Source organism: Zootoca vivipara, chromosome 1 (genome assembly GCF_965207765.1).
Source record: "Zootoca vivipara chromosome 1, rZooViv2.hap1.1, whole genome shotgun sequence".
Classification (NCBI taxonomy): Eukaryota; Metazoa; Chordata; class Lepidosauria; order Squamata; family Lacertidae; genus Zootoca; species Zootoca vivipara.
Window position 1 is genome coordinate 42,063,144 of NC_142582.1, and position 25,787 is coordinate 42,088,930.

General features: G+C 44.3%; 2 protein-coding genes across 2 annotated transcripts; both read left to right on the top strand.

Moving 5' to 3' along the window:
- The first annotated feature begins 1,203 nt into the window (after positions 1 to 1,203).
- On the top strand, positions 1,204 to 7,940 carry DBI (diazepam binding inhibitor, acyl-CoA binding protein). The gene is made up of 4 exons (XM_035129845.3): positions 1,204 to 1,249; positions 2,743 to 2,860; positions 6,941 to 7,003; positions 7,704 to 7,940. The coding sequence occupies exons 1-4, from the start codon at positions 1,241 to 1,243 to the stop codon at positions 7,778 to 7,780; spliced, it is 267 nt and encodes an 88-aa protein (XP_034985736.1). The 5' UTR covers positions 1,204 to 1,240; the 3' UTR covers positions 7,781 to 7,940.
- A 7,000-nt stretch (positions 7,941 to 14,940) lies between these two features.
- On the top strand, positions 14,941 to 23,210 carry TMEM37 (transmembrane protein 37). Its single transcript, XM_035129835.3, has 2 exons — positions 14,941 to 15,553; positions 19,030 to 23,210. The coding sequence occupies exons 1-2, from the start codon at positions 15,533 to 15,535 to the stop codon at positions 19,600 to 19,602; spliced, it is 594 nt and encodes a 197-aa protein (XP_034985726.2). The 5' UTR covers positions 14,941 to 15,532; the 3' UTR covers positions 19,603 to 23,210.
- Positions 23,211 to 25,787: the final 2,577 nt, after the last annotated feature.

Sequence of the window (25,787 nt, forward strand, 5' to 3'; positions counted from 1 at the left end):
AAGCTTAACCTGCAATACTATATACATACACGTTCTTGAAACTCAGAGAGGCTTACATACGTGTTTCATGTTCTCTGCTTTATTTGGGATTTGCACTTTACAGCGGAATCTGTTGGGAGCCGCCCAGAGTGGCTGAGGAAACCCAGCCAGATGGGCGGGGTATAAAATTATTATTATTATTATTCACGTTTACATTCGCTTGAAAAGTGTAATCAGAATTTTAAAATGTATTAAAATTGCTTTGCCGGTACAGTCAATTCTCCCCATTGTTGCAGGTTGGGGAGAGGGCTGAGGCCAATAGTGGTTTATGACAACCCTGCAGTGTAGCCCACTGTTAATACTGCAAAACGCTCCTTTCGTTGCAGCAAATATTTAATGCACTGAAGTTGCCTTGAGACACGCACTTCCAAGCCAAATCAACCGTTCAGTTTCATATTAAAATAGCATAATTTACGGTCTATGTATGGAAACGGGAACAATCTTCTCCTTTGGCGAGGTGGGTCTAGGCACGTTTATTATCCAGAGGCCGCGGTCATTAACGCTGATATACTTCCGGTTCTCGACTAGTCTGTACGAATACTCTATGTGAGGGTCAAGAATGGGGGAAGCCGCGCATTGATAGAAATCATGACATTTTCTCAGCATAGTCTGCATCTTCAATTAGGACAATTTCCATGATTTGAAATTGCTAATCAAGAGTTCTTACCCCAGATAATAACCGTAGCTATTCTGAGCATAAGGTTTTGCTTAGGAACATAAAAAAAAACAAAAACGGCTTGCAAAGTCCACCTAACGTAGCATTTTCTCTGCAAACAAAAAAACAAGCCAGCAGACGCTGGATGGTCCACTAATAATCGTGGGTGCCTGCTTTTTAAAGTTCGAATTAAGCTCAGGATGCACGCGCAGTATTGGCTACGCCCATGGGCCTTTGCCAATTGCCTCACTCGCGAAGACGGTCTTCAAACAACATAAGGAACCAAGGAGGTGGGCTAGTCTTGCATTTTGGTTAATACATCTGTGGCCACCATGGGAGTCAGGCGTTGCCATTCGCCCGTCAGTCCCACCCGCTTGCCGAATCGCGGTGGGAACGAAGGCCCGCGAGCGCCCGCCCCCTCTCTTCTGATTGGCCGCGTGAGCTGGGCTGATCCGTGAAATAGAGACTCTGGGGGCAAGAAGCAGCAACGGGCGCAGTTCACCCTTTTGTTGCATCGGGAGGAGGTCGCTGCACGCTTCTGCAACCATGGCACAGGTAAGCCCCCTTTCCTAGCCAAAGGGCTCTCTTCCAAGACGCCCCTTCCTTTGCAGGCGCGGCAAGTCGAGTCTGCTTCTCTTTCGCTAGGCTTTTCTCGGTGTCGGTTTCGCTTTTCTTCGCAGTTGTCGGCGGAAGGGTGTACGCGCCTCTTTTGAGGTCTTGTTCCTGCTTTCTCTGTAGCTGGAAGTGCGTCTTGGGCTCCGCTTCTCCCTCTGGCCGCTGCCTCATCAGTTTCTATTTCATGCTGCTCCTGCAAGCACCCACACAAACTCCACCCCGCAATCTAGGCGGCCCGGAATGAGGGGGGGTGTCTCTTTCTTTCCTGGTCAGGGAGCAGGAGGAGGAGAAATGAAGCGCCCTTGTTCAACCATTGCAGAGTACGCGCTTGTGCCTTGGTAGGTAGTGCTAAGTTCTCCAGGGGCTTATTCCTCTGCAAAGTTGTGGCCATCTCTTAAAATTAGGTCGCTACTTCTGAAATAACCAGTGACCATTATAAAACCACAAACGTGAAGCGTGTATTACTAGCCAGGTAAATTCTTAAAAATTCTTCCAAACTATCTTAAGCTGCTACTTTGTATCAGTCATGGTGGTTGAAACTTTTCAGAAGCCAGACTGTCAAGATTTTGCACAGTGGATCTGCAGTCCTTATGCATAATAGCTTGAAGCTAAGTTCTTCTTGTTTAGAATTGCTAATACTGTACAGGCAGCCTTTTCTCCCCCCCCCCCCCCGCCAGCTGTAACACGCATTTTTGCCTAACTGATCTAGTGGTTGAAGGGTAGGTGATAAAACCTCGGTTTTTTATGGTACAGTATGTGTGAAAGGATTCCTTTGTATGCTGACTGTGCAACAAAAGAACTTACAAAGTTGGGCCTGGGAAAAAAGCATGTACTGTACTGTACTGTACATGCAGCTGGAGATGATGGCCCCTTTGTGGCTTCCGCAGCCAAGTGCATGAGCCGCTTGCTCAAGGTATCCACATAGCTGCCAAGTTATCCCTTTTTTTTAAGGGATTTTCCATTATGCTGAATAGGCTTCCTCGTGAGAAAAGGGAAAACTTGGCAGCCATGGGTATCCAGCAGCACTTGGTGGTGTTGTGTGCAATGTCTTGCTGAAAGTGGCTTGCAGGAACTTGAAAATAAATTGGGCAACATCGGAGGCAGCCCTCATAAGTCCTGCTGGAACAGCTTTTCTGCCAAGTGTTAGTAAAGCAACTCATTTTGCAACCTTCCACCCTCAGGACAATTATCAAGCTTCAAATCTCTATGCTGTTTGCCCAACTAAATTCCCACACCTTGAATCTTATGCATGCTTGTCTGGGAGTAAGTCCAACTAACCTGGTGGGACTTATTTCAAAGTAAACATGTAAAGGACTGTACCACAGTTCATGAAGCTCTAAAAAGGTTCATGCTAAAATTTATTCTGATTTAGATCTACATTAAGTGTATTGAACAGCAGTAAATCCCTTAATTTGAATCCTTACTTGAAATAGGCAGAGTTTGAAAAAGCTGCAGAAGAAGTCAAGAAGCTGAAGACCCAACCAACAGATCAAGAAATGTTGGATATCTACAGCCATTACAAGCAGGCCACAGTTGGAGATGTAAATACAGGTATGAGTTAACTTCATACCACATTCAAATCCGTGCTTAGGGATTGGTCATTGACCAATCGTTGCTCATTGGGATTGCTCATTGAGCAATTCTTTCATCCTAATCTATTTAGTTATTTCAGTGAGATCTATAAACTACTATAGACTGAAATGTAACATATCTCACACCAAGTAGGTAAAGATCCTATATGCTGTGAGTCCAAATTAGCAACGTAAGTTAAATCTGGGTATATTAACTGCATGTAACACTTGATAGTAAATCCGCTCCCTCAATACAGAGCTCCTTAAATGCCTTTCATCTTGCCTTTTATTTCAGACTTGCTCGTTTGCTTGAAACAAACTTGTGATAGCAAGCAATTTACTTAGCTGCTTATAACATTTTTTGAAATCTGCTTCATACCATAAATAGCTAAAAGCATCAGTTGCTACTGCTTGCATACATAGCATGGAGCCAGAGCAAGTCCTGCGATGTGCATAGATTTCATACAGAAGCATATAAATAAGTGGATTAAAACGTAATATTGCAGCAATCATAACTATAGTTTCAGGTACATCATTTCACATCAAGTCTCCCTTTTGAGGTGACCATCACTGTTAACTTCTGCTATAGCAGCTCTTTTGAAATATGCAATACCTCGCATACTTCAAGGAATCTGTATTTGGGGCCAAGCAGCATGGGGATGCAGTGGGAACTTGGATTCCACTTTTGACTAGCCAGATTTAGCTGATGCTTATGAAACGGTAGAAACTTCAAGTGGTATATAACTTGCAATAGTGCCTGCAGAAATGTTCTACATTGCAAAGGCCTAGTCAGGATGAGTTGTCTGATCCTTGCAGAGATTCCATGTTCTAAGTGAAGCAATTTACCCAATCCAGTAGTTCAGGGCATTGCTTAACTTATTGGTGTCCTAGTCCAACTGACTCTCAAGAGCTTTGGGCTAGGACACTTGCAGCTCTGAAAGATACTTGGGACAAAGCTTGCTCTGATTTGCACACAACTCACAACAAAATGCCTTTTCTGTGAGGGTCCTTGGCATGGAACTCGTGAAACTGCTGCCTGTGAGAATGGCAAATGTAAACTCTGTTCCAGTGGAAATTGCTGTGAGTTTGAGTGAGTGCCTTTAGAAGCTACAACCAGATCTTCTTTACCCCTCTTCACAACCCTTGCCCAGTATTGCAGTACCACAGTTAAGCAGGATATGAATGTGTCTGCTGCTTTGGATGTGTTGCTATGTTGGCTTTCCAAGTATCCTATTGGACGAGCGTTCAGAAAGTGAATTCCAAAAGGATAGGTTGGTCCACTTTTAGTTGCATGGAGCTGAGATAGCAGACTATTGCACAGCTAGACTAGGGTTCGCATAACAGCCTAGTATTACGCTTGGGTTTCATCTTTCAAGAGGAAGGTGAAACTATCGGATTCGCTAGTGGAGGACAGAAGGTATCTTGCAACAAAGCACACCTGTAGAGTCTGCACTGGATAGCACTGTTTGAGGCCGGGGCAGGGGGAGGTTTAATAGTTAGGTATCCTTTGCAGGAGTATCAATAAGTAGCTGAAGTCAGGTTGGGGTGTGCTACAAGCAACTATTCGGAAGAGCCCTAAAGATGCTTGGGAAGTTAAAGCCCTTGTATGTCTGCTTCCTGTAACTTTGCTTTTGTTTAAACATTGGTGCAAGAGCATCATGTAAACACATTTGTACTGACCACGAGAATGACTAGTTGCTCTTGGAGGCCATTCTTGTTGCTACAGCTGGTATCCTGATCTACCAACCTACTTGGTGGTTCAGCCTATTGGGTAACTCCAAATGCAGGGAAGTTAGCTGAAAAAGGGAATCCAGTTTAAGTACGTAAAGCTGGATGGAAAATCTAGGCATAATTCTGCTGTTTCTGTAGCTTGTGTGTGTTTTGGAGGATGGGGCGGGGAGAGAGGCTTCGTAGGTGAATAAAGGATAGCATACTGGTTCTTGATAATGGGACCAACCGGAAGACATGAGTGCCCCTGTTTTGATTATTTTGCAACAGTGTGGGTACTGATGGACATGCTGCAGGAGGGTGATCTGAAACTCTTAGCTAATTGCCTCCGCTTCCAGTGCCAGCAGTGCAAGGGTCAGTCAGTAGCTTAGCTTCCCTCGGGGATGACAGTGCCAACTAGAGCTAAAGGTCACCCAGGACCTTGCAAGCAGCTGGTTTTCTTGAATAGCCCCATTGCCAATCCTGGGGTAAAAATGACAGTGCTGTGTTTGCATGCAATTCATTCTGAAATGCTCGTCGTAGAACTTGAGCACAATATGTATGCCCCACCCCTCTCCAGCCACTCCTAAAGCACAGGCATGGAAAGTAGGTCAAAAGGCAATATTTGACCAGCCTGGGCCTTCAGGCAAGTCCTTCTGAAAGAGCAGTCAAGTACGAACAAACCTACTAGACTAAATGCTGGTGTTCAATAGATTGCCAAGGAAAGAAAGGCTGCTCTGGTACGGTAGCCACTACACCAGGCCAAGGCACAAATGGTTAACTGGAAGCCAGATGAGAAGTTGCTGTCTCTTTTCATACAGGGTGGCTGTATAAGGATTACTGGAAATATATGTGAACTTGTTCAGATGCTTGACGTTCACTATATAAATGCAAAATAACATGGCACGGTGGAGATTGTGATCGGTTACAAAAAAAAAACAGAATCACTTAAACATTTCCACAATGGAATCTGCCCCTGTATCTCTGGGTACCATAAAATGGCTAGTTGGGTTGATCAGAGGAGAAGAGAGTGCCAGAATATTGTCTTCCTTATTGCTGAAAAGGATCCTCCTTGTAGATGGAAGTGGAACAACCAATATGGCAGCAGTGGTCCCAAAGTGAGCACCAAGTAACTACCAGAGCTTGCTCCTGAGATGTTCTGTGCATTTTCTGTCCCAGTGAATGGTTCTCTTAAGTGTCATTGGTATATATACAGTAGAGAGAAATCTATCTTTTTGTATCTTTATTTCCAAATGGAATATTGCAACACATAGGGAATCACCCTACAATTGCATGCCATAACGTCAAACTACAGGGTATTGCCACATGCATGAGATTGAGCAAGTTGCCTACCATTTAAATTAGTCAGTTTCTCACAGGTGTAGCCAGTATGGGCATATTTGTCTTGAAATCTAGGCTGCCTAACTTGGCAACACAGACTTCCTACCCTATGGAAGAACAAATATGCAGGCACTTCTGTTGATGTGTTAGTTGAGTTAGATCAGGCATCCCCAAACTTCGGCCCTCCAGATGTCTTGGACTACAATTCCCATCATCCCTGACCACTGGTTCTGTTAGCTAGGAATCATGGGAGTAGTAGGCCAAAACATCTGGAGGGCCGCAGTTTGGGGATGCCTGAGTTAGATGATCCAAAGGAAAGTTGCCCATCTTTGTTCAGGGGGCTCCATTGCAGGCGATGCGGTGCTTATTTTGCTGTCTCTCCAGCACTTGGTTATCCTGGTTCTGAGAATGAGTTGGCTTTTAGGTTGCGAAATCATTTTGAACAATGATTAGTAAATACCCTTCATCCAGGAACAAACATGCCATGTTGATTGAACAATCCTTGGATCAAAGCCACCCTTCAAAAGTTAAGAGGCAGCAACTTTGCTATCATTAGCAACTCTTCTGTGGCTTTCAAGGAAGTACCTCTAGATTGGATATCAACTTTAGAAAAACAGCTAGAATCTGCATACAGCAAAATGTGATCTCTCCTAATGGAAACTCAGAGTTAACAAACAACTTACTATACAAATGAACAAAAACGTGCAGGAAGTAAATATTTGGCATGCTTAAAGCTTTTTAACAAGCAGGACTAAATTTCTTTTTCTAGGCTGCAAAAAAAACAAAAATAAGTAACAAAGGGATACCAAAATCTGTACCCCAACCATGCTGTTGCCTCTTAAATCTAAATGGGATACTTAAGATAAATGACTGGTCAGCATCGTGATCATCTTTATTTTTAAGAAGTTGCACCTGCAGCTTGCCTTCGTTTGTATACCCAAAGCAATCTCTTGTACTGTGGGGGGGGGGAGCAAGGCTGTTGCATTACTATGTTAAAATGTCACTGTTTCAGACCGTCCTGGGATGCTTGATTTCAAAGGCAAGGCCAAGTGGGACGCCTGGAATTCCTTGAAAGGTAAGCCTTAAGTGTAACAGCAAATACAACTCAATTGCTATCAAATCATTGGGATGGCTGACTCAACTTAATCTCACCCATAGATCAACATTACTTGCCTTAACTCTAGCAGTTCATTCCTTCAGCTTTATGGCCTTCCTTTAAGCCCTTAGTTTCAGTGTCGCAAATGCTGGCTATACTGCGGCCATTTCATGTTTCCACATGTGCATAGATGTGCTGGTGTCGATGGGTGCAGTGAGAGAGGTTGGGGGGGTATCTGTGTTGAAATTCCTCCTAGCAGGCTGTTTCAGCACCTTTAGAATTGCAAAGAGTCGTCTTTCATAGATTCGCAGCTCTGTACCTGAGAAGCTAAGAAATTCCTTCGGCCAAAACACATAACTTAAGGTGTACATGGGAGTCAAGGTTGCTTGTTGCTTTCCTTTCCCCACCTTGTCCATTTTAAGGGATCGTGATCTCTGCCACTTAATCCAGTTTCGACATACAGCTGGGCCATCTTTTAGACTGAATTGACGATTCGTGTTCATGGGCCGCTGAAGTAAAGGTTAACCTACCATACGGTTACGTAACAAATGGGCACAGAGGAGTCCCTGCTTAGGCAACTAGGGTGAGGGAGGCAGGCTGATACCATAGATCTAGCATGGATCGAACACTACTTCATGTTTTATCTCTGCTCACATGCGTAATCCTTTTTCTCTTTCAGGAATGTCCAAAGAAGATGCAATGAAAGCATATATTAAAAAAGTGGAAGAGCTGAAGGAAAAATATGGAATGCAATAAACCCCTTTCCTGCATGCCTTTAAATGGAATCATGCCTTACCCTACTAACTTAAACTGTGTTACACAGTATGGCAGTGCCAAGACTTGATGCCACTTTCTATAATTAATAGCTGTGTAAATTTACTTCTAATGGTTTGTATAATAAACACTATCAAATTCACTTGTTGGTAGTATCGTGGATCTCATATCAGGAGGAGTCCATTACTGTGCATGGTACCTGCTCAAGTTGTATAGAGGACCACTAGTATAGAGGCTGGTCTCTCCAGCAAGGATGGCAGGATACTCTTGAAATATCTGAAGCCAACCAGACTGCTTTTAGCTGGAGTCCCATGGCGCTTCCCCTCTTTGTCCCTTGGCCAGTCATTAAGAACTGCTCGAGTGCTTCCAGTGCTGAGGCAGACATTGCTTCACAATTCCAAGTCTCTTGCCCACCTCGTGCGTGAACAAACAGTGGGACACTCCACTGGTCAGAAAAGTGGCGAGTTCCATCCACGAAGGCTAAGGAGCCTTGTTCTTGACGACGTAAGATTGGAAGGAAATGCACTGCAAATACTGTCGCTTGTTGTATGCAGTTTATAAAACCTGTAGGCACCAAGCAGAATGATACCGCACTTACTGCAATTGAACAATGCAGCCAGTATGGGGCACACCTTCAATAACAGCTGTACAGATTTGAAACGAGCCACCTGCATGAGCATTTCAGCTTCCCCGATTGAGCAGTCCCCTTCCCCTATGTACTCTTCATGAGTTTTGTAGAATCATAGAATTGTAGGAGACCTTAAGGATCATGTACAGTACTCCAATTCCCTGCAATGCAGAAATATGCAGCTGTCCCAAACCTGCAGGTATAGCCTCTAACTAGGCTATACCTGTGCTCTCTCAACGCGCCCCCCCCCCAAGCCGGTCTCAAGAGGAGCAGCAGGAAAACCCATATTGTGACAGCCCTTGTGCAGGGCTTCTGCTTATGAGATACATTAGGCAAATTCCCCTCAAGTTGTTTGGGAATTTTTTTTTGCAGTCCCCAACAGATTGGTGCCCTAAGCTATAGCTTGTTTAGCTTATACGTAAGTCCGGCACAACTGGGAAGATTCCTAAATCCTACTGTGGGCAACAGTCTAGGTGATGCTTCTACTCTAGGACGATGACGTGTTCCCCACTGCAAATACCTATACAGTGGCACCTTGGTTCTCAAACAACTTGGAACCCAAACACTGCAAACCCGGAAGTAAGTGTTCTGGTTTGTGAACTTCTTTCAGAAGCTGAACATGCTCTGTTTTGAGTGCCATACTTCCATTTTGAGTGTTACGCTGAGGTCTGTCTGTTTTTGCTATTTATTTTTGTATTTTTGTGGCTCTTTGTGTGTGTGACTGTGTGGAACCCAGTTCAGATACTGATTGTGTGACTGCAGTACATTGTTTATTGCTTTCATTTTATGGATCAATAGTCTTGTTAGATAGTAAAATTCATGTTAAATTGCTGTTTTAGGGGTTGTTTTTAAAAGGCTGGAGTGGATTAATCCATTTTGCATTACTTTCTATGGGAAAGTACACCTTGGTTTTGGAACAGACTTCCGGAACAGATTTAATTTTGAGAACCAAGGTACCACTGTAGAAGCAAATTGGGTCATAACTCGAAAATGAGCTGCAAAGCCTATCCTAGTCACTAGATGGAGCCAAATAGCTCTTAATGTAGGCGATTCAGACGCCTACTCTTGGCGAGTAAAGTTCTTAACTGCAACTACTGTTTTTTAAAGGGTATTGAAGCAGTATCTGTTACAATATTCAATTGGAAGGATTAAGTAGAATCTTTTCACACCTAAAGCTAGTGTGTGCTGCTCAAAAACCTTGCTGGTTCAGCTCAGATTTGTTTTATCAGTAGCCAAAAGAACATGAAGCTTAGTGGAATCAAGAGGGAAGAATTAAGTCCGGCAGGCTGCATACAGGAGCAGGTAAGAAGGCCTAAGCTGGATCATATCAGAGTAGACTTGGAATTCCATGCTGCCTGTTAACACAATGCTGACTCTCCTTGAGTAGTTGCTGGGACCAAAAGATGTTCCCAGGCCGTGCTCCTTAGAGCTCCACAGGTAAAATGAGTGGAAGTGTGCCACTTGGACCAAACCTTTCCAGTTAAAAGCTATTTTTAAAAAAAATCCTGTGAGAAGGCTAAGCTACGTACACAAATGATTTTTGGCAACGTGTTGTTTTCCTCAGGGGTGTGTGTGCTATGTGCTTCAGAAGACAAGTACAGTTGTACCTTGATTCTCAAACGAAATGTGTTCTAGAAGTCCGACTATCAAAAACCAAGGCGCGGTTTCCGATTGGCTGCAGGAGCTTCCTGCGCTCAATCAGAAGCCGCGTCAGACTTCCAAAAAAAAGTTCACAAAATTTCACTCACTTTGTGGCATTCAGGAGCCAAAATGTTCAAGTCATAAGGCGTTCGAGAACCAAGGTACGACTGTACAGGCGTTGGGTCTTTTTTCTTCCTAAAAAATGTTCTCCATCTCAGGAGTTTAAGATTTCTCCTGTGGAAGAAAATATATAGTGCCCATATATTTTTCCTTTGGTAGATGGGATGGAAAATAGTAGTTGTGGGTAGGTGGGCTATTTTTAGCAAAAAAGACTGCTAGGAGGAAAGAGGAGAGGATCTTTTCCCTTATCACCTACTTTTCTGAGGCCGAGTGTTACCTTGAGAGGGGAGTCACTAGCTAGATATGACTCAAGGATTTGCTCCTAAACAAATAAAAACTTATCTCTTGAGTGTGTGTAGGAGTCTCTATCATGACACAACAGCAGCCTCTTGCCAGACATTCAAAAACAAACCCTTGCACCATTTACACCATTGCTAGATATGTTTTGAAAATGGCCTTATTTGTGAATTTGAAGAGCTCCTAAATCTGCCACTTTGCCTGCTCAGCCTAGAAGAAAATCTGATAACTGGGCAGGCTCTTGTTTTTATGGATGCATTGTAACAAAGGATGCCAATCTGAACTTTTTCTATGATTTATTTCTGTTGATCATGGTATCACTGCAGTTGGCATAACTTCATACAAAAGGAGACGCCCTTTCTGACCCTGTTACTATTCCTTAACTTAAATGTGACCTAGAAAATGTAAGTAAATATCCTGACCTAGTACTGAATGTAATGGTCAGCGCACACAATCCTGTGTTACCAGAAAACATTAATTGCCATATTCATAAATGGACACATAAGTACTCCACCCAAAGCTCCCAAGCCTCTTCAAAAGTGCGGAGAGATATGCAAGTGTCTCCACTGTGGGGGGGGGGGGGAATGACTGCTGCGTAATGAATTACTTTCAGAGCTGCACATTGCAAGAGTTCTCTATAAGAGTTGACAGCACACAATTCTAGAGCTGGCTCACAGCTGTACTGATGCCTTTAAAGCAAATTTGCCCTGGAATGTAGCTAAAACCTCTGAAACACTCCAATTCTCTCTCCTCTTTCTCCTTCAACCCCCTGTATCTTTTGCGCTTCAGATTATCATCTTGTTTCGCAATACATTGGCTGACTAGCTTTGTTTTGCACAGAGCCCCTTCCACTGGACATCCTGTTTTTCATTACAAGCTCTGCATCAAAAAAAGGCCAAACTATCTTGCAGTTTTGAAGTGAGTCAACATGATGAGCCCTTCTTTCAGTCTCAGTCCTTGTAGTTGAGCAAGTTTTTCTATCATGCCTCTATTCTACACTGATATACCACTGATATAACATGAGCCCGTAACCTTATATTTATCTCATTTGTGTGTGCTATGAAAGGACACATTCAAATATTTGTACAGTGGTACCTCGGTTTTCAAACATCTCAGAAGTCAAATGTTTTGGTTTTCGAACACCAAAAACCTGGAAGTAAATGCTTCCATTTTCGAACGCCCCTTGGAAGTCGAACGGCTTCTTACAAGTTTTTTTCCCCTTTCCTATTTCCTCTATTGAATTTGCAGGCCGCCCTTTGAGCCTCAGTTTTTGAACGTTTCGGAAGTCAAAGGGTCTTCCGGAATGGATTACGTTTTAAAACCGAGGTACCACTGTATTTTATACAGTGTCTAAAGGAAGGGGAACAATGATTTGGGATTATGGGAGTTATAGAACTTTATAATATGGGCCTACCTTACAAGACTGTTGTAAAAATGAATGAGGTGACCGTAAATCATGCTGAACACTTTGAATCTGCTAAGGTATGCTTAATCAAGATGAGGCAGCTGTTTCAAAGTGTTATCTTACACCTCTCATTATGTAGAGTCAGACCACTAGACTATCTAGGCTTGTATTTTCTACTCGGGCACACAGTGCCTCTCCACAAAGCCTTTCCCAGTACACCTACCCGATATCCTTTTAACTAGAGATGCCAAAGATTGAAACATGGTCTCACCCTGAACTGTGAGCCTTCCACTTGGTTTAGAGAGTATTTCCTTGGTGGAGTTGCGAACTGCCCTAATCACACTCTTAAAGCACTAGATTGCTGTTTTCAAGACAAAGCTTGGACTTTGACAGCAGGCTCTGATAAAGTTGGGTGTTTTTCCTTGTGATTCACATGCTGCAATCTTTTCAAAGCAGTAACTACTTTATCAAATATAATGAGAGTGCAAAAGTTCGCTGTTTTGTTATCCTGGCTAGGAGCTTCCTTTCTTTTATGTGGAGTAACTATAACACTATCAGATCTCAGACATGTAAAATTGGAGACCTTTAGCCCATTCCCTGACTATACAAGGCTGTATGCCTAAGGTGTGCTGCAGAGGAATCTATCTGCTGTATTTCACCCTACTAGCTGCTGTTTCAGTTGATCCTGAAAACTAGCTGCTGTTCTCAGAAAAGAGACTTGACTCCTAATTTGTGACATAGTCCAAAGGGACCATGAAACAAGTAAATAGCTGACCAGCGATACAAGTACATACATGAAATCCCAATAAAGTGGCTTAGATTTCTTTCAGTTTTGCTTTTTCTTCCGCATAACCTGATTTAGTCAATGAAACAGTCACCAAGTACGAAACAATATTGGCCTTTGAATGCAGAAATATGGAATGATCAGGGAAAGCATGTGGATGACAGCTTGCAAGAAATAACATTTCACAGTGCTGGTGAAAATACTGTGGGGGCAATTATCAAACACAAGATGATAGCTTTTTAAATGTTAAGAGCTATAGATTTCAGAACAATAAAGAAACTGAAGATATACACTTTACCTGGATATGACAGCACAGACAAATCAATAAGCCCACCCCCCTGCTCCAACAATCAATTCATTGCAAGGGTGAGCAGCAAGAGAGTAAGAAGCAACCTCTGTCCACCCTGCCTCCCTTATTTTGCTCAGCTATGCCTTGATAGCTGCAGGTAGTGAACATAAGAAGGGCTTGAGGGTACAAATATGTTAGAGCATCAGCCTTCAATTACCCTAGCATACCAATGCCAGTTTAACTGCAAGCATGTGCAGTCTACCCCGGGCAAGAAGCTGGCATTGGATCCAGTTTTCACCAGGTGCTCAGAGCTGCCCAACTGGCATTTATCTTCTTGTGTTTTTCTTATGTTAAACGTTGTGCAATCATTGCTGGGAGATCCCTACTGTGAGTAAGAATGAGAGAGAGAGAGAGAGAGAGAGAGAGAGAGAGAGAGAGAGAGAGAGAGAGAGAGAGAGAGAGAGAGAGAGAGAGAGCTGTGTTCATCTGTTGGGGGGGGGGGTGTCTAGTGATATCTCTAAAACGAACAAAAGAGGTAATATGCTTCTCCCATTGGCAATAACACTTCTGAATACCAGTTGTGGAAACCACAGGACAAGGGAATGTTATTGGGCTCATGTCCCATTTGCAGGCTTCCCGTGGGCATCTGGTTAACCACTGTGAGAACAGGATGCTGGACTAGATGGGCCTCTGGCCTCTTATGTCCTTAGGATTATTTCAGAAGCCTTTTTGTGACATGTTATCCCCAATTGACTGGTGGACTTTCAAAAGGTGACCTTAGATGATAATGAAATGCAAAAATGCAGCCTGTTGCTGTTGTCGGCCTCTGTCTCAGGAGACAGTGGAGAGGCGCGCCTTAGGGGATGAAGTCAAACTGTTGCAAGGTTGCAGTGCGGGCTGTGGAGACTAATATGGAAGAGACATGTTTTGTTGCAGCTGAGGCAGATGAAGGTGTCTGGTTTTGCTGCTGTAGATGCACCATGGGGCTTTTTTTCTCTGCACTTCTCCCCGTGGTCATTCCTTATCTGGTCACAACTTGATCACAGTGCCTGTCATCTGCAAGAGATTCACACATGGCAGGATTGATGTGGCCAGCCTTCATGTGACGTTTGCAGGCATCTTCATAATGCCAACTTGGTCTGCCAATGGGCCTGCTGCCTGAAACCAGCTCCCCATAGAGCACATCCTTGGGGATCCTGCCATCTTGCATTCTGTGGACACATGACCAAGCCAGCGTAGACGTCGCTGAGACAGGACTGCAAACATGCTGGGAATGTGGGCTTGAGGGAGAGAACAACTTTGAGACTCTCCTGCCATGTGCCCCATCGTAAATGCCACCATTTCCATGTATGTAGAATGAACTGAGGAACCAGCTGAACAGCTCGACTGGCTGCAGGTCTTTTTCCAGGCGCAATCCAAAGTATGACCTAGTTGGCTGACCTCCAAGCTATCTGAAAGACCATATTCCCTCATACAAACCTGCTTGGGTTTTGAGACCTTTGGGGGAGGCCCTTCTCCCAATCCCCACCTGAGAGAATGTGGGAAAGAGCCTTCTTGGTGGTAGCAACTCCGGAACTCCCTCCCTGAGGAAGCTAGCCTGGCTCCCTCTTTGTTGTCTTTCCATTGGCAGGTGAAGACCTTGTTCCAACAGGCTTTTGCCAAGTGACTGCTTTTAATGAAAGGGCTGGTGCCGTGCTGCTTTTTTCCACACTTGGTATTTTTAAAACACGTGTTACATATGTATATACGCTTGTTTTTTAATTATTGTTTTTTCCCCTGCGTTTTTAGTGATTTCCCCCCTACTTTGTAAGCTACCCTACCTTGAATCCCATCAGGGGCAAAGGCCGGGTACAAATAAAGTGGTGTTGTTGTTACTGAGGAAACTGACAAACTGTACTCCAAGTCTTGTTTTGTTTGCGGTTATTGACCTGCTGTGAAAAAACCAATAAAATGCCTATTTCACAAAGAAAGGAAGCACAACTGAAGTCGCCCTGAAAGAGGCGGGCAGCTTGGAACACTCCAGGTCACCTGCGCATGTAAGCGCGCAGAAAACAGCGGATCCCCCCGGAAAAGGCGACCAGTGGAGATCTGCGTGGAAGGATCCCTGCCACCCCCGGCGACCCAGGAGGGGACCCTGCACTTCTGCCGCGGCCCAGGCGGCGGCAGCGGTTGTGCCCTCGGCGGCCCTTCCCTGGCGCCGGGCTTGCCCGGAGCGCCCTCCGCCTCTCTCGGCCCTCCTCCCCCTGCTCCTCCTCCAGCCGCTCGCCGGCTCCAGCCGCTTTCGGCGGCCTCCTCCTCCTCCTCCTTCCCTCCTTGGCTCGGCTGCTGACTCAGGCACAGGGAAAACTCAAAGGGCAGTTCGCCTGCCCGCCTGCTTCCCGCCGCTCTCGGCAGGACGCGCGGGCGAGAGCGGCCTTGGACGCGCCCCACTCCGCCGCCATGGGCCCCTCGCCCGCAGCGGGCGCGTGAAGCGGGCGCCCGGGAGACATTTCTCGCACTCTCCGCCGCCGACCTCGAAGTTGCTCCCCGGACTTCGCCGCCTCGCTCCGCGGGAAGGGGCGCAAGGCAGCATGACAGCCATCGCAGTGCAGGTAAAATCGGGAGCCAAGGAGGAGCCTCTGGCGGGTGGGACAAATATATACACAATATATATCTCTCTTTTTGTTTGGGCTGGAGCTGCGTGTTTTGTTGGCATCGCTGTGTGCCGCCGCCGCCACCCTTTGTTCTGGCGTTGCAGCGCCTCTGCCCGCGTTTCCCCCTCGCCCTACAGGCAGAGCCGCTCATCGCAGCCCGAGCTTCAAACTAGCCGACTTTCTTTTGCCACCTGTTGCTCGATGCAAATTCCCCGCTTATTATCATCGCTTTGTCTTGAAACAAGGCGGAAAAAGTTGTCTTATGTGCTATTGTGTTGATACCCCCTTGCTGTGGCCAACTCTCTGTCTCTCCCTGTCGTTTCCTTTAGGAGAGCTTCCTGGATGGAAGATCTTCTGGCCTCTTGCAAACTCAAAATCTCTCTCTCCATCGCTCCCTCTTCGTGTAGGTGTGTGTGTTTCATACCCTCCAACGTTATCCGATGAAAATAGGGACACCCTATTCCATAATAATAATTTCACTATTTATACTCCCACTCTGGGAGGCTTCCAACATACATTCATTCATTCATACATACATACAACAGGGCAGTCTTCAGGCATCTTCTAAAATTGGTATCTTATCTGGGGGGGGGGGGTCACATAACTCCATACCCTCCAACATTTCTCCCATAGGGACATTCCAGGATCAAATCAGAAACCGAGACAGCTTTTGTAAATCTGGGACTGTCTGGAAAATAGGGACACTTGGATTGTCTGGTCTTTACATCTGAGTTTGAATGTCTGGACTGCTTTTCTAGATTTACATTCACCATCCAATGAGGGAAATCTGATGAGAGACAGTGGTTAGAGCGTGGGGGTTAGGGTTCAAATCCTCCCCGCTCGACATAATGCTCACTGGGTGTCCTTGGGCCAGTCACTGCCTCACAGCCAAACCTACCTCACAGGGTTGTTGTCCCATTGAATATGCAAACTGTATGCGTTCTAGCTACATTTGGGGAAGGGGGACTTTTAAAAAACTTGTTTGCTTTCTGACATTTCTGCCCTGCCTTTCTTCCGCCATGAAGCCCCTTTTAACATCACATGTACAAAACGATTCTGCTCCAGAAGCAGAGCTATGGTCCATTGGGGTTTCACTGTGTAAGCTTTTGTCAACTTAAGGACTCAAATAACATTTTGAACTTGCTCCATTTCCTCCCTTCTCTCCTGGAATGCAATGAGTTGTTTACAAGGATCAGTGGCTCTGTCCCTCCCCGGGACATTATTACTGATGTTTCAGCAAAACTGACTCTCGCTTAGTGGATCTTGTGAGGATATTTTGTGCAAGAGCTATATTTTAATATACAGAGATAGATATATAATGAACCACAGGGGCTGCAATTAAGAAAAGAAGAGATATAGGATGTTGCAAGGAAGATGTGCTCACAGTGAATGTTTTTAGCTTGTGAACTAAGCTCCTGAGAAATGGGAGCAGGATGGCATCACAGGGAGTTGCTCATTGGTCCATCTAACTGAGTCTTGTCTGCACTGACTGGCAGCTGCTCTCCAGGATTTAGAGACAGAGGTTTCTTCTTGCCCTGGAGATGCTGGGATTAGAACCCAGGACCTTCTGTATGGAGAGTGGATGCTCCGACCACTGAGCTACAGCCTTTTCCCCAAATTTCCATCTATGCATGTACACACACACACACACACACACACACACAATTCTTAAATAATAAAAATAAGCATTTAAAAACACTTAACCTTTAAGTATTTATTATTCCTCTGCTGGATGTCTCATCATCAACGCAAGCTCAGCTTCACTGAATTTCCCATCTTTCCTCCCAAGTTGTCCTCTCCTCCTTCACACTCCTTATCCTTTGAAAACATCACCATTCATCTCGCTGATCAGAGAGGAAGTCCTGGTTTCCTCTTTGACACCTCTCTACCTGGGATAGCTCGGTCGGTAGAGCATGAGACCCTAAATCGCAGGGTTGCGGGTTCGAGCCCCCATATTAGGCAGAAGATTCCTGCGTTGCAGGAGGTTGGACTAGATTGCCCTTGAGATCCCTTCCAGTTCTAGAATTCAACGATATTCCTTTGCTCCCTATGTTGTGCCCATCTCCAAAGCAGCCTGGATAGCTCAGTTGGTTAGAGCATGGTGCTGATAATGCCAAGGTTGCAGGTTCAATCTCTGTATGGGACAGCTGCTTATTCCTGCATTGCAGGGGGTTGGAATAGATGATCCTCAGGATCCCTTTCAACTCTACAATTCTATGAAATCACGTCACTACTCCCTCTGCAACATTATAAAATGACGGCCCTGGAAAACCCATGAGACAGCTCCCCAGGCAATAAAGGTTATCTTGATGGAGACATCGAAATAGTCAGGGTCCTTTCCTCCGACACACAAGAAATCAGAAGCTGGTGGAGCTGCAATGCTTAGTACTAGAAAAGTGTGTGTAGGGAGAAGTGGAACATTTTAACCTCTCACTTTTCAAGTTCAATTTTTATTACAGCAAAAGCCAGCACCTCTCACTTTTAAAGCTCCAGTGATGGCATCACTGACAGCCAGCACTCCTGCACAGAACAAGCCATGGCAAGACAGATTGAAATGTTAGGCTGGGGAAGTTTCAGTGCAGCCTTGGGCGGGCGGCTTGGGCAAGCAAGCTTGCAGTGGCAGCCAGGGAGGCAAGTTCGTAAAGTGGGGCAAGCCACATGTGCAATAGACTTGTTCCTACACACACAATTTAAGAAACGCTCTGATGGTGGGAGGATTTCCTGTGGCAGCCAAGAACAGGTGCTGTGCTAGTGGGAAATGAAAATTGTGTTTGCTAGTATATGGTACGTCTGAATAGCAGTCAGCCAGGACATTGCTTAAGGATGTGACTAAGTGAAGCCTGTTTCGCTTTTCTTTTTCTTATGAATGAAATATGGCAGATGATTTACTTTCTTTCCAGACTTTTTACTTACACAGCATAAATGTAGTATCTCCCTCTCCCTCTCCCTCCCCCCCCCTCTCTCTCTCACACACACACAGACGCACGATCTTATATTCAAAAGGTTGGTTTGGTAAGACTTCCCACTGCTTCTGTGGCATTTTAAATGTTTTATCACTGCCTTCCCTTTCTCACAGCACTCTCAAATCATTTGTATATTAAGGCTGCGTACACACCACAGATGTAAAGCACATTGCTTCCCCCAAAGAATCCTGGGAACCCCTCACAGATCTAAAGTTCCCTGCATGATTAACAAACTACAATTCCCAAGATTCTTTTAGGGTAGCAGTGTGCTTTAAATGTATAGTGTGTACCCAGCCAAGCTTGTCTGCACGGTGTATTTAACCGACTTCAATGACTCTTGCTGTTATTGAGCATTCCTTCTAACTGATCACAACATCAATAGGAATATAATTGCTGGCTGCGATTTAAAAGCAATCTGTGTTGCTTTGATAGGAGTATTTAACTTCTTTCTTTCTGGACCTTCTCTTTAAGGCCCAGTGGTTACTCACTCATAGAAGACGGACAAGATCGTTTTTTGAGATGTTCATCAGGAGTCTGATTATCCTCTGCGTGGCGATAGCCATCGTCCTGTCCTCCATTGCTGTGTGCGATGGGCACTGGCTTTTTGCCAAGGGAAAGCTGTTTGGACTGTGGCACTTCTGCACAGTCGGGAACAATAGCGCCCTGAAATGTGCCACTGATCTCACATTGGCCAACATTAGAGGCATCAACGCAGGAATGACTTTTGCAAGAAGTCTGGTGTCTTTTGCTGTCGTCATCGCAATCTTTGGCCTGGAACTTCTCATGGTCTCCCAAGTCTGTGAAGACGTCAATTCCAGGAAGAAGTGGTCGATGGGATCAGTCCTTGTTCTTCTCTCGTTCCTGCTGTCATTCACTGGAGTTTTGAGCTTCTTATTCCTTCTGAGGGACTACATCACTCTCACGGGTTTCACACTAACCTTTTGGTGTGAATTCATTTCTGCCTTCCTTTTCTTCCTGAATGGAATCAGTGGACTTCATCTTAACAACATCACATTTCCGTGGAATAGAATGAGAAAAAATTAAAGAGTGGTGGATATTAATTTCACCAGATACACAGAAAAGTAAACTGAGGCCTTTCAAAAGGAGACCAAGTTTTCTTAGTGTACATTAAGAGAAAACATATGAAATGGATGTCTCCAAGATCACTTGATAATGGATGCTGGATACTGGAAGTTGGCTATTATAGCCTGCTTGGATTTTGAATGATGTAACTCTCCACAGAAATGGAAAAGCAAAAGACTGTTTTCCTTTGTTTAAATCTCATTCATTTAAAGGTGGCCCAGTAAGCAAGCAAAACAAACTTGGTTTACTGGTTTTAATGCTATTTAAGGCGCATCCTTACTGTAATCTATCTGGAGTTCTTAGATTTATTAATCAAAAGTCCCAATCAGGTCACAGTAAATTATGACTAACGGTAATCTCATTAAAACCAATGGGTCAGATTGTCAGGACTAAGAAATCTCACTGGAGGTCATACTCAGCATCCAAGTGAGAAAAGGTTATAAATGTACTTTGTCCTTTTCAGAAAACTTCATGGTTTCATTTTTGCATATCAACTGGGATCAACATTAGGATTATTTGCACTATGCAAAATGTTGGGAATGCTAACTAGGGCCTCACCTCCAAATTCAAATAATTTGCATTTTAGCATAACCTATTCAAAAAACATTATACTGTATGGGCTTTGCTCCTTGTTGTTTCTGCCATGAGAGTATAACTGATTTATATACAATACCAACATTTCAACAAACCAGCTGTGCACTGTGGAAATTATTGTTCTCATCTGAACTGTACCTCACATGAAGCTTTTTATGGTGGCAATTTGGTTTCACGAGATACAGGGCTTGTCTTGCATCTCACCACATTCTGGTGTCTCTCTTAACCACTTTCCAGGTAGGAAAGGAAGAGATCTCAGGCCAGAGTGCCAGAGGTGGCTGGGCTGCCCGGGAATGGACTTCAATGCCTTTCCAGATGTGGTTGGACTCCAGTTCCCATCAGCTGCTGCTGCCAGCATGGCCTGTGGTCAGGAATGATGGGAGTTGTAGTCCAACAATACATGGAGGACCACAGGTTCCAGGTTTGTTCCAATGACAGCCCAGCCACCTCTCCTACCTGGAAACAGGATGGCTTTGAAAGGGAACCACAGGAAGGTACATTGATGGAGATGGACATAGACAACCACACTTTGGTCATCATGACAAAGCTGCTTGACTGATTTGAAACACAACAAGGAGCCTAATGATAGTAGGTATACTCTTAACAACACCAGCCAAATGATAAAATAACACCTGCAGTATTCATTTGGTTCAGTATACAGTGGTACCTCGCTAGACGAATGCCTCACAAGATGAAAAACTCGCAAAACAAAAGCGTTTTGCGATTTCAATGGAGACTCGCAAGACGAATTTTCCTATGGCGCGCTTCGCAAGATGAATGTTTTTCGTCCCATAGGGTGCCTCTCAAGACAATTTTTTCCCCCGTCTTGCGAGACACCCTATGGGAAACCGCACTTCAATGCATTCCTATGGGAGCCGCTTCGCAAAACAAATTTATCACTATACGAAGCGACTCACGGAACGAATTAAATTCGTCTAGCGAGGCACCATTGTAAGAGATTTTAAAAGAAACTTCCTTAAGATGTCCACCTTTAATTTTGTAACATTCAGGCACCCCTGTTGCTGGAGAGCAACACAGAGAATCAAAATGCTTAATATATGGGTTGCAGTCATCTCTCACATGGCTGGAATTTATGCTATATAATTTAATATTATGTCTGATTGTTATTTCTTTCATTCACAAATAGCAAGCATGGACCCCAGTCATTTCTATCTTAGAGTAAGCATCTCTATGAATAAGTATTATTCTCCCTCTCCCTTTTTCTTCACATGATTCCACAATCTCATTATGTGGCCAGATGGGTTAGAATGATTTCAATTATAGAAGATCCACAACCCTCATTGTGTTGGAGCCGAAGAGGTGAATTGGGCAGCTTAGCAGCAACAAAGGCACTTTGCCGCAGAGAGGCAGAGCTACGGTATCTGCCCAATATATTGTTAAAGAGGTCTTTGCTACTCAGAGTTAATGAGGGGAAAAACAAGGCAAACTCTTCCCTATGGGCTAGAGATGATCTTTCAAAACGCCATCACTCTATGCAGTCCTCAGAGAACAGGATGTAGATCAGGGAATGCTGTGCTAGCACTGCCAATTTCACTTCCCTCTTCTCCAAATCACAGGAAGCAAAGTTCCTGTTCTCTCTTTCTCTGAAGGCAGTCATCCAAGCTGGGAGTGTTGTTCAAATTCTTGTTTTTTTTATTTTTTTTTAAAATGCTTTGATAAAAATGCTTGGAAATGTTTTTGTTTGGGTTTCAGGAGTGATCTAGTGTATATCTGCTGGCAGGATTGTTTTGAAAATACATCCAGGGACACGCGTAACTACCTTCGTAGTTCTGTATGGATTGACATTTGTTTCTTGGTGAAACGACAGCCGTAATACCCTAAAGAACCGTTTACCCAGCGCAACCATTTCGTGACCAGTCAAGAGAAAAGTTATATCCTCATGATCCACGATGGCTTTAAAGGGGTTGGTCAAGGTGGCTTTTATGTGAAGCTGTTCCACACACCCGACCCCCAAATAGCTGTCAAAATGCTGAGCGGGTGGCACCCATTTGTTCATGATTACGTTGCAGAAGTGTTGACCAATTGTCCACAAATGGTTCAGGCGTTCTACCATTCAAATGGTAGAAAGGGCTGATGAACGCAAACCCTTATCAGAAACATGTGACATGTGAACCGGGCCCTCAGAGAGACTGTGCTGTTCTCCATTTAAGCACAGTCCTTTTAAAATAATGGACAAATAATGGCAACTGGAAAGAGGCAATATTGTGCCATGGATTTCATTCAAGGGCAATCCCTAACGTTTGTTTAGGAAACATGATGTCTTTTTCTTTGTCTAGTGAATGAAGGACTTGTGGCAAGGCTTTGTTCCCCATGGGCCTCCCTAGATAATCATCTTGCAGCACAACAAGTGTGCAATTGTGACTAATCTGCTGTGTAAGAGCCACAGAAGTGATAGCTTCTCTTAAATAAGCACATGCGCTTGGGGGACTTTTGCATCCCCCCCCCCCATCATTGGCTGCTTCATAAGAGTTTCAGCTCCAATTTGAAAAAAAAGCTCAACACTCCAACACTCCCTGAAGTACACATCATTCAGACTTTTCTAAAATTGGCACACTATGATAAGGCATCTCATATGCATTAGGCGGGCCTGGGTATCTCACCATTTCCACTGAACTGAAGCTTTCAAGACTATCCCATGGAGGTTAAAACGCATTAGAGACCCATTTTGAGCTGACAATCTGAAGGAGCCCTCCACACCATTCTATAGCTGGTTCTTCTTATGGGCGTCTGATTCCATTCCTATTAAAGGCCATTTTGTCAGTAAAGACATGAGAGTGTGATAGCAAAGGGGCGTGTTTGCATGTGGTCTTTTGTCTCAAATAAGTGTTGTTTTTTATTATGAAACCTGCAGCTTTTCTAAACTGTTTTCTTTTTTAAAAAAATGGTAAGAGAATATCGGAAGAAATCTCAGATCTGAATGTCAAATGTTCAATAAACTACTTTGTGAATTGCTAGTTCTAGTCCTCTGTCGCAATTTGGGGGCAGGTAGCCATTAAACAAGAGCATGTAAACGGATGCAGAAGAGGCTATCGCTCAATGGGAGAGACATGCTTTGCACACAGACAGCCCCGAGTTCAAGCCCCTGCATCTCCAGGTAGAACTTGCAAAGATCCATCTCTGAGAAACTGAAGACAGCTGCCAGTCAGTGTAAATAATACTGAATCAGGCTGGGTGTTTCCTAGCTTTCCTCCAAAATCAAAAATGAAAATGGAAGACTATTGGAACACACTGCATGGCACAGTCTCACAGCCACGCATTTCTCTAGAGCAGAGTGAACCAGTGCATGGAAAGCTTAGAAGAGACCAAATTATATTTGGCAATATTGGACTTGAATCAAAGAAACACATGCAACTGGTACTGTGCATAGTCACATGGTGGGAAAGGATGCACGTTCACATCCAGGGCTGAATAATAGCAAGGAATTGCTCTCTTCATCTTTCTCTGCCTGGGAGCTTCAGGAGGGCATCCGGTTGGCCACTGCCACAGACTAGAAAAGTCTGACGCTCCACAGGCAATTCTTAGGCTCTTAATTAGTACTTTGGCTGAAGGCGGCAGCATCAGTAGCTTGCAACAGTTTAGACCTGGAAGGGCGCTACTGTAAATAGGTCATTGATATGCCACAAATGGGTTGTTGGCAGTACAGGTGGGTTGTTTTGTTTTGTTAATTACTGGGTTTCCCAGTAAACAGGGATAGCATCCAGCTTATGTACCTGGTTCTTCCCTGAACCCAACGCAGATTGCTTTTCTCTCAGATCCCCAATTCATATGCATGTGTAGTGCGATGCCAAAATGATCTACCGTAGGCGTGTTGAAAAGTAAGTCCCTTTCAGCCTGGCAGAAATGCACAAAGGACTTCAACAGCCAATTTCACAAAGTTTATTATGAGTCAGAAAGAAGCTAAGATGACAACCGGAGGAAGCAGACGAGAGCAATTCAGTTTAAGCCTACCTGCCTATGTATAATGTTGTATTTGCCTAATATTTAGCTTTTGATTCATCACAACTATTTATTTGATAAGGGATAGTCAAGAACGATCACACCAGACAAACTAGATAATTCAAATTATCACACAGAGTAGATGCTGTTATTATCACTTCACCAGGAATGGGCTATTTGCTCCACACTGCAACCTTCTGGGAGACCTGTAAGCTATTGGACCACAACTAAGGAGTGCATATTTATTTATGCATCATTAACACAATGCAATGCAGAAATAAAAAGAGAGAGCATGGTAGAGGCTTGGCCCCAGCTGACGTATATTATGCTTCATACCATTTGTTCAAGGTCTCATGCGAGACAAGGAACAGCAGCTCTGAAAAGATGGATGATAACGTTCAGTTAAGAGAAATGCTAATTCAGACTTTTTCGGTAACTTCCCCTGTGGCATTTTACTTTCAGGATTTATTTTAACCCTGGCATGTTGGAAAATTGTGACAACTCCCTTTATCCTTAATTTGAGGCTTCTAGATATATTTCTTACTTGGAGATAATAAGTCCTTTGCTTTAATTCTGGATTTTGGTTCAGACAACTGGCCATACAAAGTGCCACAGTCAGTACAGAGCCCACTTTGGCAGATGCATGAAGTGGGCACCTAAAAGTGTGCATGTATCATGCACATGCACCCTGAGTGCAAAGAAATAAAGGAGGGGAAAGTATTCAGTTTTCACAGCAGGCGGTCAAAAGGCCCAACAATACAAGCTGTACTATGCAGTACATGCATGAATGCCGAATCCAATCAAGATCCATTTAGCATGGATGTGACTGGCAGCTGCTAGTGATGTATAGGCATAAGAAAATCAATAATCGGGGTGATGCCTAAGGAGGAATGATTACTTTCTATAGCGAGCAATGAATACCCAGGATCTGTTGAAACCCAGTTTCACAGTGTCAGTCACATGTGCTAATGAATTTCTTCTACCTGGTAGGTTCATGTTGGAATCTCTCATGTTAGCAACACCTGCATGTGGTTCCTGTAAGAGGGGAACTCAAATCTGCACATCCTTCTTTGCACCTGCAAATCAAAAGGCCTCAGATGCATTCTTTCTTTTTCTTTTTGCTTCCTCTCTCTACCAGTTTGAAGGCTCTTGCACTTCTGTGGGCAAGGCTGCAACTCTGCACAATAGAAGAGAAGGCCAAGAATACATAGCCACAGATTATGAGTAAGCTATTGCCACCCATGGAGGAAGAATTTGCTGCTTCTCAATGCGCACACATTGCTCCCAAGAAACAGGGGGGAAAGTCCCTGACGCCCATCCCTCTCCAATCAGGCTAGCTGTGGCTCCTGCAGATGGTACAAATGAGCAACAGCACAGATTTCACCAAGGGAAGGGGAGAGAAAGCACTTTGCAGAGGCAGCCGTGAAAGCAAAGCAGATGCAACGACCCAAGCACATGTGTCTGACATTTGGAAGCAGTTTTTAATGGTGGGATCGCCTCCACTAGTTAGCCTGGTAGAGTGGCGTTGTTCCACTTGTGCTGGACATGATATGGTTGAAGTTCTGTTGGTTCAAGCTCTACTGGCATGTGGTCAA